The sequence below is a fragment of the Narcine bancroftii genome, chromosome 3 (assembly GCF_036971445.1).
Source record: "Narcine bancroftii isolate sNarBan1 chromosome 3, sNarBan1.hap1, whole genome shotgun sequence".
In the NCBI taxonomy this organism is placed as follows: domain Eukaryota; kingdom Metazoa; phylum Chordata; class Chondrichthyes; order Torpediniformes; family Narcinidae; genus Narcine; species Narcine bancroftii.
The window spans coordinates 4487104-4504737 of record NC_091471.1 but is presented as its reverse complement, the minus strand read 5'-3'; the positions used below and the strand labels follow the sequence as shown (position 1 = coordinate 4504737).

The 17634-nt window shown below is 48.7% G+C and overlaps 1 protein-coding gene across 5 annotated transcripts in view; it reads left to right on the top strand.

The window, feature by feature from the left end:
* The window catches only part of LOC138756947 (rab11 family-interacting protein 1-like), a 111939-nt gene that overhangs the window by 68669 nt on the left and 25636 nt on the right, over positions 1-17634 (top strand). For all 5 annotated transcript variants that reach the window (XM_069923416.1, XM_069923415.1, XM_069923414.1 and 2 more), the window contains one exon: positions 10169-12391. In XM_069923416.1, the coding sequence (XP_069779517.1) occupies positions 10169-12391 (2223 nt within the window). The remainder of the gene's footprint in view (positions 1-10168; positions 12392-17634) is intronic.

Below are 17634 nucleotides of genomic sequence, written 5' to 3'. Positions count from 1 at the left end.
ACTGGGAAGAGACAAATGCAGGATAACGTTAGTGGAGAGTAACTTGATCAGGCAAAATGACATATGCAAGTCAAGGATTTTTCTCTGAAGGGAAAAGGAATTAAGTGCAAGTTTGTTGTCACGTAACACCGGTTATAGTGAAAAGGGTTTCTAAGCGAGGAGTCTCGCAAGATGGGTTTAATATTTGTGCAGCCATATAAAGTGGAACAACACAATTCATGGATTATCACCAAGTAAGGGGAGCGTGAGAGCACTGTGGCGGGGTCCATTCAGGAGCCTGATGGCTGCAGGGAAGAAACTGTCTTTAAATCTGTCGGTGCGCACTTTCACATCCTTGAGCCTTCTCCCCAGTGGGAGGAGGGAGAATAGAGTGTGTCTGGGGCGTGATGGGTCCTTCGATGCGTCGGCTGCCTTTCCTGGGCAGTGGGAGATGAAGATGGGGTCCAGGGAGGGGAGTTTGCGTGATGTTCTGAGCTGCACTCACTGCCTTCTGCAGCTTCTGATCTTGAGCAGAGCAGCTCCTGTCCCACGCCGTGAGGCAGCCAGCAAGTCTGCGCTCGATGGTTCTAGTGAGAAGTTGTTGAGGGACACGGGGACATGCCAGGACCATGAGACAGTAGAGGCATTGAATGGCTTTCGTAATGTGGTTACTCCCAAGAACCTGACACTATCTACTGTCTCCATATGGTTGAGATCGATGTGGATGAGGGAGTAGGCACCCTGTCCACTCCACTCTAAACTGCTGCCCTCCCCAATGGTTTTCTCATGCTGCCTGACGGTTAATATTTCCAGCATTTTTTGTTTGACTTCAGCATTCAGAAGAATAGAGGAGTTGAGATGAAGGGTATGGTCATTTCTGGGATTCACTACATAAGAGAAGACTGGGCTGAGAAGACCATAGGAGTAATCTTTTTAAAAATTAAATTTAGACATACAGCACGGAAACAGGCCGTTTTGGCTCATGAGTCCATCCCACTCATTGACCTACACCCCCCCAGTACGTTTCGAACAGTGGGAGAAAACCGGAGCCTTTGGGGATAACCCACACAAAGGGAGAATGTACAAACTCCTTCCAGACAGTGATGGATTTGAACCCCGGTCCCGATTGCTGGTGCTCTAAAGGCTTTGCGCTGACCGCTGTGCTAACTGCGCTGCCCCAAGCCCATCGAGTCTGCCCCACCATTCAATCATGAGCTGATCCATTTCCTCACTTGGCCCCACTGCCCGGCCTTCTCCCCATAACCTTTCATGCCCCGGATAATCAAGAACCTGTCAATCTCTGCCTTAAATACTCCCAATGACTTGGTCTCCACACTCGCCTGTGGCAACAAATTCCACAGATTCACCACCCTCTGGCTGAAGAAATTCCTCCGCGCCTCTGTTCTACATAAGAAGTGATGTTTGGGTGTCAGCAAAAGGCATAACAGAGTTGACTAATGATTTGTTTCTGTGCTGTTGAGTTCCTATAATTCTTTGCAAGGGTGTTCCTGTTTCTAACGCATCTCAATGTCAAAACCACAGTCATCACCGGTATTCTGTTGATACTGAAATGACCTGGTCATGTTCTCCAAGGCCCCCTGGAAGCCAGGCAACTCACAGGGATAACTGTTAGCTCTCTGTTTTCAGAGCAGGGATCCAAGTGTGTTTGGACAGCTGAAGGCACAGCTGCCATTACAAAGCACAGGAGGTCGGATGTACAGTATGCACAAGGCCAGAAATTGGAAGGGAGTTTGTGAGGCTTGTTTGCATTTTATTAGGGGTAGAAATGGCTATGGAGATCACATGGAGAAGTTTGTCCATGGCCTCATGCACTGCCAATTGGAGGATTCCTTATATTCCGTCTTGGCAGTCTTCAAGCAGACAGCATTTATGTCGATGACCAAATATCCAATTTCTGTTAACCCGCCCCCTCCTCCAAGTCTCTCTCTTTCCATATCCCTCTTTCCTTTCCTCCACCCCCTTTCCTTCCCTCTTTATTCAGAGAGCTTCCCCCTCCCCATCACTTCTCCTTGCTCTATCCTCCCACCTTTATCCACCTATGACTTCTTACCTGTCAGTCTGTGTTCTTCCCCTGCTCCTTCCACCACCCTACCTTTTTAATCAGGTGCCTACTTTTTATAAAAATTTAGACATACAACACGGTAACAGGCCCTTTCGGCCCATGGGCCTGGGCCACCCAATTGCACCCAATGGACCTACAACTCTCGGTACATTTCGAACAGTGGGAGGAAACCAGATCCCCCAGAGGAAACACACGCAGACATTGTGAGAAGGTACAAACTCCTTACAGACAGCGTGGGATTCGAACCTAGGTCCCGATTGCTGGCGCTGTAATGGCGTGGCACTACCCATTACGCCAACCGTACCGCTCTTGTTTTTCCTGAGTCCTGACAAGGGGCCAAGCCCCAAAACGTTGGTTCCCCTTCAATTCCCAAGGACGCTGCGTGACATGCTGAGTTTGTCAAGCAAGTTTGTGTGCTGCTCTCGATCACACCTCTCTGGGTGATTATGTCAGAATTTGCGGCTGAGATGGTTTTAAATAACTCTCCATGATCTCGTGCACTGCCTAACTGAGACCACCTGCAAACAGGAGGAACACATTTTGTCTGGACATCCTCCAAATGGATGGCATTAATATCAACTTCTCCGGTTTCTGTTATTCCCCCCCACAGCAAGTATCCTTTCCTTTCACACACTCTGTATCTCTCCCTCCCCCCCTTTTTCCTCTGTCTCCCTTCCCCCCTTTTCCCTCTGACTCCTTTCATCCAGTTCTGCATTCACAAAGCCAACCCTCCGCCCCTGTCGATCGAGTTTCATCTTTCCTCTCTCCTGTGTCCCATCCATATCCAATTAATAGCTTTTGCTTGCTGGTCTTTACTCTCCCCTGCCCATTCTCCCCATCTCCTCCTGCCCTTTTAATTCGGGCACCTGCCAGCCTACTTTTTCCTCATACATTGAAGAAGGGCTCAGGCCTGAAACATCAGGAATATGTCTTTCCCTCCTGTGATCGCTGCGAGACCGGCTGTGTCCTTACACTGTTTCTGCATTTTTACTAAACTCAGCAGGTCACACAGCAAGTAGGAATGAGCTGCCAGAGGAGGTGGTAGAAGTGGAGACAATTGCAGCGTTTTAAAGACATTTACTCATACCTAGAAGAAGGGCTCAGGCCCAAAACATCGGAAATATATCTTTACCTCCTATGGACGCTGTGAGACCTGCGGAGTTCCTCCAGCATTTCTGTGTTTTTACTTGAATAGAAGAGTCTCTGCTGGGTGCATTTCCACCATCTTCAGGTTACAGGGTTCTTGCGCCACACTTTTGCTAAATGATCCAGTCAAGGAGGAACCTTTCATGACAAATCTTTGTCACCTGTTGATCTTGGGAGTGTTTCATCAAATCTTGCCTTCCTTCCGGCCCTATCAACATATATTTGCAGTGCAATGGAAATAATGTCAGGAGAACGATCGCAATTTTTCTTTTATGCTGCAAATGGGAGCTTCCAGACCACCTGGATCCAAAACAGATTGATATAGACATGGGACTATGTCATTCTGTAATGGAGTCAAGGAGACACACAGCATTGAAAAAGGCCCTTCGGACTGTTCTGGGCACAGAGGACCCCAAAACCCAGCAGCAATAGAAATTCACTAAGACAAATGGTTACTTAAACAGAAGTTTCTTTTAATTTTCTTTAAACGTGAAAACAGGATCAAACTTTAACATTACTATTAACTTAACCTAACTCAACCCCCTTCTATGTAAGTTCAGAAAAGTTCTTTGGTTCACAGTCCAATCTCACTTCTCCTCCAAGTTCACTGGTTGCAGGCAATTCTTAGACTGTGCACAGAATTTAACATTTATGAATTTCACCAGGCTTTGGTGCTTGAAAGGTAAATGGTTACCGCTCAGGAAGGTTCTTGTCGGGTTTCAGAGAGAGATTTGTTGCTCGTTGGACACAAACTGATCCCTTCTAATCAGCCACGTCAGTGTCTTGCCAAAGAAACTTGCCCCGACAGGGTTTTCCAGATGATAACCTCTTTCTTTCAGGTCACCACAGAGTTCCTTTTTGTTTCCCTTATTTCAAGTGAAACCTTATACAGCCAGCCTTCTCCTCTTGTATGGACCACAAGGTCTTTCAACCGGCTGAACTAAGAACTCACAACCCGTCTTCAAAATAGGGTTTTTCCACAAGCTTGCCAGCTTGTCCTGTTCTAGTCCCAGCTGTTGCTGAACTGTAGAACTGAATTCTCTCTCACTCTCAAAGAAAGCCACATGACCCTCTTAGAACAGCACTCTGCACTCAGACTGCGGCACTGGGCCCAATCTTCTGAATTCGTTCATCTGTTGCTTTCCAAAACAATAATCCATTACTCCACAGCAGGTCCAATTAACTCCTACTTGTGAAGTCCTTATAGGCATCCTTCAAAGGTTTTGCAAAAGCACTTGGAACCTGAACTGTCTGGCTTAAGCAGAGCTCTGGAATTTTAAATGAGATCTCTTTTGAAGTGTTTGTATGTGACCTACACTAAAAAGCCTCCCACAATTTATTTCCTTTATAACATATATACACAAGCAATATAAAATGTAACATAATCTGTCACAGGACCACAGTTCTAACTGACCATTTCCATTGATCCTACAATAAGACCATAAAATGTAGAAACACAAATAGGCTATTCAGCCCATTGAGTCTGCTCTGCCATTTAATCATGAGCTGATCTATTTTACCACTCAACTCCACTGACCTGCTTTCTCCCCATAACCTTTGATGTCCTGCTAATTGAGAACCATGGTGGAAGAGTACAGGAGAAGAGGGCACAGCTTGAGGATTGAAGGGCATCTGCTTAGAACAGAGAGACAGGAATTTCTTCAGCCAGAGGGTGGCGAATCTGAGGAATTTGTTGCCTCAGGTGGTTGTGGAGGCCGGGTCATTGGGTGTATTTATGGCAGAGATTGATAGGTTCTTGATTAGCCAGGGCATCAAAAGTTATGGGGAGAAATGGATCAGCTCATGATTGAATGGTGAGGCAGATTCAATGGGCTGAATGGCCTATTTCTGCTCCTATGTCTTATGGTCTTATAACCTGTCAATCTCTGCCTTAAAAATACTCAATGACTTGGCCAACATTGATCCCATATTGGCATCAACCCCTTCCACCCCCCCCCCCCCCACCACCCCGATCCTACCACCCACCTAAATGCTCATGGCTGTTTACTGTGGCAGTTATCCTACCAATCTGAACCCCACTGAGGGAGGAAACCAGTGCATGCAGAGGAAACCCACACGGTCACAGGGAGAAAGCGCAGACTCCATGTAGATTTCACATTGAACCCATGTCTCTGGCACTGGGAGGCTGCAGGTCCACTGGCTCTGCCACTCTGTGCCACTTGCAGTGGGTGCAGGTCTGTCACAATGGTATTGTGGAACTGTACTGGCTCCAACACAGTCCCTCCTCGGCAATCCCTCAGGATGGATGAGCACCTCCACTCAGTTCTGTGGGTTCTGAGATGATCAATGTGGGTCCCACAGATGGGACACAAGAGCCTGACTAATGGGGGTGAATGGTTGGTATATAAGGACTATGTACAAGAGCATCAAAATTCTTGCTTGCTGCGGATACACAAATCCTAATACTATATATTAATTTACCACAATATGCAGGATAGAAAACAAGCTAATAAATGTCAGAGGCAAAAGGCAGGGAAATGCTCACAGTTGCAATTGGTGAAAGGAAAAGAGGGTGTTTCATAATGCATTCAGATCTTTTAGTGGTAATGGAGTGGTCTCGGGTAGTTCAAGAAACCAATTGTAATGGAAAAAAACTATTCTTGAATCAAGAGGGGCTGGACTTTCATCATTCATCAAGGTTTGATCATTTTTCATCATCGTTCACCAAAGTAGATCCTGTATCAACATCATTCGCCAAGGTTCCATCCTCTTCCATCGTTGTTCATCAAGATTCTGCCCTCTTTCATCATGGTTCCATCTTCCATCGTTGTTCATCGAGGTTCTGTCCTCTTTCATCAAGGTTCCATCCTCTTCCATCGTTGTTCATCGAGGTTCTGCCCTCTTTCATCATGGTTCAATCTTCATCCATTGTTGTTCATCGAGGTTCTGCCCTCTTTCATTGAGGTTCCATCCTCTTCCATCGTTGTTCATCGAGGTTCTGTTCTCTTTCATCGAGGTTCCATCGTTGTTCATCAAGGTTCTTCCCTCTTTCATCGAGGTTCCATCCTCTTTTATCATTATTCATCGAGGTTCTGTCCTCTTTCATCAAGGTTCCATCCTCTTCCATCGTTGTTCATCGAGGTTCTGCCCTCTTTCATCGAGGTTCCATCCTCTTTTATCATTATTCATCGAGGTTCTGTCCTCTTCCATCGTTGTTCATCGAGGTTCTGCCATCTTTCATCGAGGTTCCATCGTCTTCCATCTTTATTCATTGAGGTTCTGTCCTCTTTCATCATGGTTCCATCTTCTTGCATCGTCATTTATCGATGTTCCGTCTTTTTTCATTGTTGTTCATCATGGTTCCATCTTTCATCATTGTTCATCGAGATTTGATCATATTTCATCAAGGTTCTGTCCTTTTTCATCATCGTTCATCAAGGGATCTCAAACGATCAGTGGGGATTTGGTTTCTATTTCAACTCTCCTGGAATCTCTGCCTGGAAACCTTCCAATGATCCAGCTCAGATTAAAGAGTTTCAAGAGTGAGATGGCCGACACATTGGATGTAACCAATGTGTCCAGGCCTCAGTGCTGGGGATCTGCTCTGGGATTGACTGTGAGCTTGGAAGAATTTGCAACAACTGCATTTGTGATGTTCTCAGTGAATTGAGGTGAAAGTTATAGGAAGTTGCAGAGCACAAATGTGCTGGAGAAACTCAGCAGGTCACACAGCATCCACAGGGAAAAAAGAATGATAACCTACATTTCAAGCCTGGGCCCTTCATCAAGGTTTGAGCAAGAAACAGGCAGGTATCTGAATAAAAGATGGGAGGAGACAAGGAAGGAAGGAAGGGGCAGGGAGAGGAGGACTGGCCAAAAGGTAAGAGGTCGTAGGTGGATGCAGGGGGAGGGTATGAGAAAAAAGGCTGAAATGTGATAACGGAGGGGGTAGCACTGAATGAGAGGGAAGAGAAGGGGGTGGGGAGCTAGCTGGAGGAAAGGAGATAGGCAAAGAGAAAGACTTGGAGAAGGGGGTGAAGTCAGTGTTAATACAGGCTGGTTGGAGAGAGTTCCGATTCTTGGGGAGCTGTGGTCTGGCAGTGTATGAGGCCACGGACAGACATGATATGTAGGAATGGTGTGAAGAATTGAAATGGTTGGCCACTGGGAGGTCCTTTCTTGCTTTTGCAGCTGACAGAGCGAAGATGCTCAGTGAAGCATATCCCAGTCTGTGTCCAGTCTATCAGATATACTGTGAGAATGAAGTCAAATGGCATGTGGGATAAGTTCAAGCAATTAATGAAGGACAAAGATGTGCAGACAGATGAGACACGTTCTTTCTTTCAATTTATTCTTGTTGATGATGGGGGAGGGGCAGATGAATCTCAGGTATGGATGAAACTTGCTGAAGACTTGGGAATGGATGAATCTCTCTGAAGACTCTGGGGATGAATGAATCTTGCTGAAGTTTCGGCATATGGAGGAATGCTGAAGACTCAGGGGAGGGATGAATTTCGCTGAAGACTTGGTGGATGGATGAATCTCACTGTTGTAAGAATGAATCTCACTGAAAACTCATTGTATGTATGAGTCTCACTGAAGATTCGTCCTACCAATGAATCTTACTGAAGATTAGGGGGACAGATGAATCTCGCTGAAGTCTAGGGGGACAGATGAATCTCATTGAAGACTCTGGTATGAATGAGCCTCGCTGAAGACTCAACATATGGATTATCCTTGCTGAAGACTCAACATATGGGTGATCCTTGCTGAAGACTCAACATATGGATGATTCTTGTTGAAGTCATAGTATGGATGAATCTTGCTGAATACTCAGGGATGGATGAATCTTGCTGAAGACTCGGGAACAGGTGAATCTCACTGAAGTTTAGGAGGACAGATGAATCTCACTGAAGACCCATACAGATGAATCTCACGGAAGACTCTGGTACTAATGAGCCTCGCTGAAGACTCATATAGATGATCCTTGCTGAATACTCAACATATGGAGGATTCTTGTTGAAGACATAGTATGGATGATTCTCAATGAAGACTCTGGGATGGATGAATCTTGCTGAATGCTCAGGGATGAATGAATTTTGCTGAAGACTCAGGGTCAGATGAATCTCGCTGAAGTCTAGGGGAACAGATGAATCTCACTGAAGACCCATACAGATGAATCTCATGGAAGACTCTGGTACTAATGAGCCTCGCTAAAGGCTCAACATATGGATGATCCTTGCTGAAGACTCAATATATGGATGATTCTTGTTGGATATAGTATGGATGATTCTCACTGAAGATTGGGATGAATGAATCTTGCTGAAGATTCAGATGGATGAATTTTGCTGAAGACTCATACAGATGATCCTCACTGAAGACTCATCGTATAGATGATCCTCATGGAAGACTCAAGGGATGGATGAACCTCACTGAAGACTCAGAGTATTGATGAATCCCACTGAAGACATAGTACTGATGAATCTCACTGAATATTTGTGGTACATGTGAACCTCGCTGAAGACCTGTCATATGGATGACTCTCACTGAAGACTCATTCATATGGATGAACCTCACTGAAGACCAGGGGATGGAAAAATCTCACAAGACGGGGTACTGATGAATCTCACTGAAGACTTGGGTATGAATGAACCTCACTAAAGACGGGGTATGGATGAACCTTGCTGAAGACTCGGGGTAGGAATAAACCTGGCTGAAGACTCCGGTATGGAAGATCCTTGCTGAAGACTCATCATATGCATGATTCTCCCTGAAGACATGAGGGACAGATGATCCTCACTGAAGACTCGAGGGCTTGATGAATTTTGCAGAAGATGGGGTACAAATGAACCTCACTAAAGATTCAGAGGATGGATGAATCTCTCTGAAGACTCAGGATATGGATGAACCTTGCTGAAGACTCTGGGTATGGATGAATTTTGCTGAAAACTCAGGGTATGGATAAATCTCACTGAAGACTAATTTTACAGATGAATCTCGCTGAAGATGGGGTACTGATGAATCTTGCTGAAGACGGGCAGATTACCCCTCTCCCCCTGACATTATCCCCTCCCCCATTGACATTACCCTTCATATCCCAGTCTACCCCAACTAATAGTTAGATTCGGAGCCATTTCCCCATGTCCGGGGGCACATGTTGCCTTTATCTCCCTGAACTAAGATTAGAATGAAATAAAATTACCACTGAAAAGGTTTTAGTAAAAAAAAAGTGACCAGTTTAGTCAGGAGATAGTTTCTCGGGCGCCGTACTTCAGGGACTTTAAAAATGATTTGAACTGTATTGTACGTTGCAAATGTTAGGATAGATACATGGATGGAAGGGGTTGGTAGTGAGGGCGAAGGTCAATGGCTCTAGAATAGGCAGAATCACGGTTGAGCGTGGACTAGGCGGGCCAAAAGGATTGTTTCTGCGCTGCTGTGTTCCGTGGTTCTAACAGTGGTCCTCAATCGTTTTTTTCCCCACTCCCATACCACCTTCAGTCATCCCTGAGTAACCACAGAGCACTGATAGCAGTGCTTCTCAACCACTGACCCTCAGCATCCTATGCTCTGTGGTTAGTAAGGGATGACAGGTGGTATGGGAGTGGGAAAGAAGGTTGAGAACTACTGATCTAACCAGATATAAATCTAAGGAAAGGTTGAAATGTTCTGTTTGGTCCCAACGCCACACTAACCAGGAGGACTTCTGTCTTCCCTCCACAGCCGGGAAGTATCTCCTGCGGTAGAAACCCGTTCTGATTCTCCCTCGTTTTCCCATTGCTTGTCACTGCACCCTCCTCCTCCCCTTCCTTCATCCCCTCACATTCTGCATCGTGCAACTAACACTAACCCTTTCATGGGTGCTGAGGAAGGGCGAGTGCCGTTCTTCAAGCCTCCTACCAACCCTTTCTTCATTGCTCTGCAGAGTAACCCTTTCTTTGAGGATCTCTTGGCTGATACGTTATTAAAATCTCCTCCATTCCCGTCCTCTCTCTCCAGTGTAACCTTTGGCTCTCAAGGTACACCTGATGCCCTGAGCACCGACGTGGTCAACCTTGCAAGCGAAGTGACCCACTGCAGCTCCCTGCCGGCTCCCCGGGTCTCCCCACTGAACAACGCAGCTGTGAGCCCTGCCTCTGCACCGCAGCCGCCAGCTACCTCTTCCCCGTCCAAAGGCACAGGCACGGTCCTGTGGTCGGCTGGAGTTGGCATCGAGGTCGGAGGAGGTCAACGAGGGCCCTGGCCGGATTATTCGAACAATCAAGTACCTTCTGATGCGCCGAAGGAGGACGAGGGAGAAGAAAAGGTCTCGTCCACGCTGGCCCAAGTGGGGGGTCATCTGGCCGTGCAGAGCCAGGGCAAAGGGAGCAGCTCTTCCATGGACTGGTCTGGAGGATGGGTCCAGGATGGCGAGCCCTTGGTTGGGAGCAGAATGCGCGCAGACTGGGCAGAGAGCATGCATTGGACTGTCCCTCTGGCGCAGGGTGCCGCTTCGCCAGTCTTGGACCCAGAGCAAACTCAGGAGCTGGGGCAGAGTGTCCCCTACGGTGACCCTGAGGTGCAAAGCGGCCCATTGCCTGGAGGAGAGGCTCCAAGGGGACATCACCTGGGGGGACATCACCTGGAGAGACCTCCGGCGCCACCCAGCCGGGCTGGAGGCGAGCCGCCAGTTACTGGTGGCAGTGCCATCCTTTCTCCCATTTTTCTGCAGAATGAGGACCAGGTCCCCAATGATTGCTTGCCCGCTTCGGAAATTCAGCTGGGCGGGAGCCGCTGTGAGAGTCCAGCCAGGGTCACGGGGGAAGGAAAATCACGTGCTACAGAAGAGTGCCCCGAGGGGACAGGGGGGAGCCCCGAGGGGACAAAGGGAAGGACAGGGGGGAGCCCCGAGGAGTCAGGGGTGAGCCCCGAGGAGTCAGGGGTGAGCCCCGAGGAGTCAGGGGTGAGCCCCAAGGGGACAAGGGGAAGGACAGAGGGGAGCCCTGAGGAGACAGGGGGGAGACCCAAGGCTGTGGCAGGTGAAAGGAATCTCATTGCCGCCCCATGTTTGAATCACACTGACCCAGCTCCTCCGAAGCCCCCTCGTTCATTCGAATGCAACCACGGGGACGAGGCTGACAAAGGTGAAGCGATGGAGGAGAGGCAGGAGATACTGGGCTGCCCTGCTGCTCTGCAGTTGCACCAAAGACTCGAGCAAAAGGCCTCCCTTGTGCTCTCCAGCCCAGCTGCTGAGGCCAACCCTGAGCAGCCCGAAACTGCCTCCACACCGCCCGCTGTGCGACCCTCAGCCGATGCAGAACCCAGTGCCTCGGAGTTGAACCCAAATGAGATCCCAGGCGTTGAGCTCTACAAGACTTGTCTTTCCACGCTCTCAGCGGAGGTAATAAACACATCAACTGGCAGTGATGGCAATTCAAACAAATTGGATGTTTTCCAGCAGGCTGGGTCGTGGGGGCTCATTGAATTCCACCACCTTGTTGAGGTCCAGCCTGCCACACTATGGGCGAACTCACCGGAGGCTGCATCTCTGGGCGAGGACCGACTGCCAGCAGGTCTGGAAGTCAGTCCCGAGGAGGAAGGCAGCTCAGCCCGGTCCGCCGTCCAGGAGTCCGGCGAGAAGACTTGGGAATTCTTCCCCGGGGAGGCGGACGGGGGTGCAGGAAGGGAAGGGGGACTTCGCACCCTGAGCCACTCGGAGCAGGCGCCAGCCAGGAACGCTGGTCGAGGGATGGGGCCATTAACGGCCGGGATGGAGACGGCAGGGGGAAGGAAGCAGCGAGCTGGGGGACCAGAGGCAGAGAGTTCTCTGTCTGGGGCGTGTAATCACGGCCAGGAGATGGGCAAGGCAAATGGCCCAGCACCTCTCAGTGCCCCGAGCGCTAACCACCGGCCTTGGGACTGCAGGAAGCTCGTGGCGGAGGAGGCTCCCGCGGAGGATTCCTGGCCACCGTCCGCCGCCCTCTCTGAGCAGAGGTTGAGCTTCAGGGACCTCCACCGACAATCCGTCCCGCACGCCTTTCTCCTGCCGGATTTTCCCTTGGCCTTCTCCACCCCTCACCCCGTGGCTGCCACTAACCCTAGAGCAACTGACCTTCCCTCTCCCATCCCACTCCCCTCTGCCTCGGGGGACATCGCCTCCCAACACTCGCCGCAGTCCGGTGGTCCAAAACCTCGGGAGCCGCGGCCAGTGGAGACACCCGCCCCGAAGCAGCAACAACTCAGGTGAGCATCGCGGGGTTAAGACGAAACCTTTCTCCTCTACCTGTTCTATTCAATCCATGAACATCCGCTTGAGTATGCGGGAGGGAATGACTCATCCTGCTCCCTTTCCTGATTTGCCCAGTCTCTTCCACTCTCCCCCTACCCGTCCCCTTCCCCGCCCACCTCTGCTGGCCCTGTCTCCTGCCTCTTCTCCTGACTCTGCCCTCTGCCCCTGTCTCCAACTCTCCCGCCTCTGCCCTGTCTCCTGCCTCCACCCCATCTCCCGCCTCTGACCCCATCTCCCGCCTCTGACCCCATCTCCCACTTCTGACCCCATCTCCCGCCTCTGCCCCCACTGTCCCACCTCCACCCCATCTCCTGCCTCCGCCCCCACTTTCCCGCCTCCGCCCCCACTCTCCCGCCTTCTTCCCCACTCTCCTGCCTCTGCTCCTGGCTCTGCCCATTCTCCCACCTCCCAGTTTTCCCCCCTCAAATTCCAGCAGATTGTCTGGGCCCATCAGTAACCCAACCTGGATATGAAGGGGATGACTGGGAGCACCTGGGTAACAGGCCACATCCGGCCCTTCAGATGGCCATGCATGCGGTCTGAGCATTGGCCAATCAAGTGTGGTGTTGTTTTCATTAGATTATCACTTGGCAAGGTTGACAGTGATCAGGAACACGACTTTTTCAGTCACACAGCATAGTAGCCTACTCATGCCCTGCATGTTTCTTTCTCTTCTTCTTCTTCTTCTTCTTCTTCTTCTTTGGCTTGGCTTCGCAGACGAAGATTTATGGAGGGGGTAAAAAGTCCACGTCAGCTGCAGGCTCGTTTGTGGCTGACCAGTCCGATGCGGGACAGGCAGACACGATTGCAGCGGTTGCAAGGGAAAATTGGTTGGTTGGGGTTGGGTGTTGGGTTTTTCCTCCTTTGCCTTTTGTCAGTGAGGTGGGCTCTTTCTATCTCTTCATAAAATGCAGGGATCCATCTCACTCCCTCTCTCTCGCTCCCCCCTCTCCCTTGCTCCCCTCTCCCTCGCTCCCCCTCTCCCTCGCTCCCCCTCTCCCTCGCTCCCTTGCTCTCCCTCGCTCCCTCGCTCCCCCTCTCCCTCGCTCCCCCTCTCCCTCACTTCCCCCTCTCCCTCGCTCCCCCCCTCTCCCTCGCTCCCCCCCTCTCCCTCGCTCCCCCCCTCTCCCTCGCTCCCCCCTCTCCCTCTCTCCCCCTCTCCCTCACTTCCCCCTCTCCCTCGCTCCCTCTCTCCCTCGCTTCCCTCGCTCCCCCTCTCCCTCACTTCCCCCTCTCCCTCGCTCCCCCTCTCCCTCACTTCCCCCTCTCCCTCGCTCCCCCTCTCCCTCGCTCCCCTTCTCTCCCTCGTCCCCCCTCTCTCCCTCGTCCCCCCTCTCTCCCTCGTCCCCCCTCTCTCCCTCGTCCCCCCTCTCTCCCTCGTCCCCCCCTCTCCCTCGTCCCCCCTCGCTCCCTCTCTGCCAGCTGAAGTGGTGAATATCGGCTCAATTTTAACATTTAAGAAGAATTTGGACAGGGAGAGATATGGAGGGCTATGGACTGGGTGCAGGACAGTGGCACAGATGAGAAGAGCCGAAGAGGCCTGTGTCTGTGCAGTAATGTTCCCAACCTTTTCTGTTTCAATTCCCTTTGCCCAGGTTGGCTTAAATGTAAATCTGACCTTGAGTTGAGTTGGTTGAGTTGTGGTGAAAGGCCCCAGAAAGCTGTTTCACAAAAGCAACAGCCCTGGAATATAGAAAAATGAGGGGCCGTTTAAAAGTGTTTTATTTAAAATTATGAGAGGGATAAAAAGAGTAAATATGAGTAGGTTTTTTTCCACTGAAGCTACGTGAGACACAAACCAGAGGAGATGGGTGAAAGGGGAAAAGTTTAGGGAACGATCTGCCAGCTGAAGTAGTGAATGAGTGCTCAATGTTAGTATTTGAGAAGTATTTGGACAGGTACATGGATGAGGGGGTATGAACTGGGTGCAGGTCAGTGGGACTATGGAAATAAAAATGGCTTGGCACAGACTAGAAGGGCTAAAGGGGCCTGTTTCTGTGCTGCAATGTTCTATGGCCTTAAAAATGAAGATGTGATGAAGGCTGATCTTCATCTGAGGAGTTGTTCCAGTGAAGCTCTATGCACCTCGGACCCAGCAACAAAGCAGGGAAGTGAGCCCAGGTGAACGACACCACCTGCCTTCTGTGGTTAGTGTGTCTGCAGCCCCCACTGACAACATCCTTAATGGTTAAAGCTAATTAACGAGTCTAAGTTCATGTTTATTCTCATCTGTACGCATACAACCAGAAAAAAAACAGCGTTTCTCCAGAGAACAACTAACAACACATCATAAGGACATATAAAGATATAATATAAAATAGAAATATATAAACATTTTGGGATTTACTCAATTAAGGGAAACCGGTCACTCTCACAGCCTGCGGGACGAAGCTATTCCCCAGCCTGGCCGTCCTGATTTTGATGTTCCTGATGTTAGTGGATCAAAGATCCTGTGCAGTCTTCGGTCTCTTTATTCTTACACCTTCCTGTTCTTTGCTTATTTCTTGAAGAAGGACCCAGACCCAAAACAGGTAATTTATCTTTACCTCCTCTGGGTGTTGCTGGTCTGCCTGAGTTCCTCCAGCATTTCTGTGTGTTTCTACAAAGATCCTGTGTGCTGGATGGAAAGGGTCCTCTATAGAGCCCTATTTAAGCAACTCTCCTGGTGAATGTCGTCAATAGAGGAAAGCGAGACCCCTGGTGATCTTTTCGGCCATTTTGATGATCCTCTGTATTGACTTGCGGCTCCCATCCCACACAGTGATGCAGCCGGACAGAACACTCTCGATTGTAAAAACACAATGCCAGAGAATCTCAGCAGGTCAAACGGTATTGCTTTAAACAATAAGGGGAAAGATGCATCTCAATTGTGCTCATGCAAAATAGTGTCGAGATGAGAGCCAGTAGTCTAGCCCTCCTCAGCTCCCTTTGGGAATGTAGGCGCTGCCGTGCCTTCCTGACTTAGGACGGAGTGTTGCGAGATGTGACTGGAAGATCTGGCGTTTCTTCAACCAGCAAAGATAGAAGTGTCTAGGGACTGAATGCCACCAAAAGCCCTGGTTGTCCAGGCGAATTGCAGAGGCCGCAGTAAATTCCTTGCTGAGATTAATTAGAATTTATTGGGAGATCAATTTTGTTTTTATAAGTCGATTCTCATCCGTATTGATTCTGACGATGGTATCGCTATAGGATGGCCAATCTCTTGGTCTCCATACAAGGAGAATACTTAGTGGTGCCACGCAACCAATTTTCTTGTCCTATACATGAGTACAATAACCACTTTCTGATCCTCCAGTTTCTTCCTACATTCCAAAGATGTACGGGGTTAGTAGGTTAATTAGTTATTTGGGCGGTGAGGCCTTGTGTTTATTTCTAAATTTAAAAAAAAACATGGTAGAAGGTCCTTCTGGTCCATGAAACCTGTGCCACCCACTCTGTATGTTTTTGGAGGATTGGGGGAAATGGGATTTCCCAGAGGAATCGTGTGCAGACACATGGGCCCCTAGTGCTGTAACGGTGTTGCATTTACTACTACACTAATTGATGGGGTTTTTTTTAGATTTATACATGATAGAAATGTTCTCAGGTGTATTTATTTAAATGCAAGGAGTATTGTCGGAAAGGCAGACAAGCTTAGGGCATGGATTGGTATGTGGGATTATGACATTGTTACTAAAAGTGAGACTTGGTGACAGGAGGGGCATGACTGATAACTCAATGCTCCGGGTTCTGTTGTTTCAGATGTGATAGAGGGGGAAGGACGAAAGGGGGCAAGAGTGGCATTGCTAGTCGGGGAAATGATCACAGCTGTGCTGAGTCAGGACAGCCCAGAGGGCTTGTCTACAAGAGGGCATGTCGTTGGAGCTGAGGAACGGGAAAGATGTGACCACACTGATAGGGTTGTATTATAGACCGCCCAATAGTCAGAGAGAATTGGAGAAACAAATCTGTCGGGAGATAGCAGACTGATGTAAGAAACAGAAAGTTCTGATAGTGGGAGATTTTAACTTTTCACATATTGACTGGGACGCCCACACTGTAAAAGGGCTGCATGGCTTGGAGTTTGTCCAATGTGTTCAGGAAAGTTTTCTAAATCAATGTATAGAGGTACCAATGAGAGAGGATGCAATACTTGATCTCCTATTAGGGAACCAGGCAGGACAGGAGACAGAATTATGTGTAAGCGAACATTTTTGGAACCAGTGGCCATAATGTCATTAGTTTCAAGTTAATTATGGATAAGAATAGATCTCGTCGTCAAGTTGAGATTCTAAATTGGAGGAAGGCCAATTTTTGTGGAAATGAGAAAGGATCTAGAATGGGTGGATTGGGAAAAGTTGTTTTCGGGCAAGGATGAGTTTGGTAAGTGGAAGGTCTTCAGAGGCGAAATTTTGAGTGCAGAGTTTGCACGTTCCTGTCAAGATTAAAGGCAATGTTAACAGGCAGAGGGAACCTTGGTTTTAAAGGGATATTGGGGATCTGGTTAAGACGAGGAGAGAGGTGTAGAGCAGGTCTAGGCAACAAGGAGCAAATGAGGTACTAGAAGAGTATAGAAAATGTAAGACAATACTTAAGAAGGAAATTAGGAAGGCAAGAAGAAGACACGAGGGTGCTTTGGCAGATAATGTGAAGGTAAATCCAAAAGGTTTCTCCAAGCATGTTAAGACTAAAAGGATAGTAAGGGACAAAATTGGTCCCCTAGAGGATCAGAGTGGTCATCTATGTGTGGAGCCTCACAAGAAGGGGGAGATCTTGAACAGTTTTTTTGCCAGGATAAGGAAGGAAGGGAGACAAGCAGTAGTGGCAGGGAACATATGGAGATTAAAGAGGAGGAGGTGCTTGCTGCTTTACTGCGAATAAATCCACTAGGCCTGACATACTATTCCCTTGTATCTTGAGGGAGTCTAGTGTCGAAATTTCTATTTAAAATGTCCTTCTCCATGGGTGAGGTTCTGGAGGATTGTTGGGTAGCTCATGTGTTCTGTTGTTTAAAAAAGGCTCCAAAAGTAAACTAGGAAATTACAGGCCGGTGAGTCTGACGTCAGTAGTGGGTAAATTATTGTAGGGTGTTCTGAGAGATCGGATATACATGTATATGGACAGTCAGGGTCTGATTATAATCAGCATGGACCTGTGTGTGGTTGGTCATGTTTAACAAGTTTTTCAATGAAGTTACCAAGAAAGTAGAAGAAGGAAA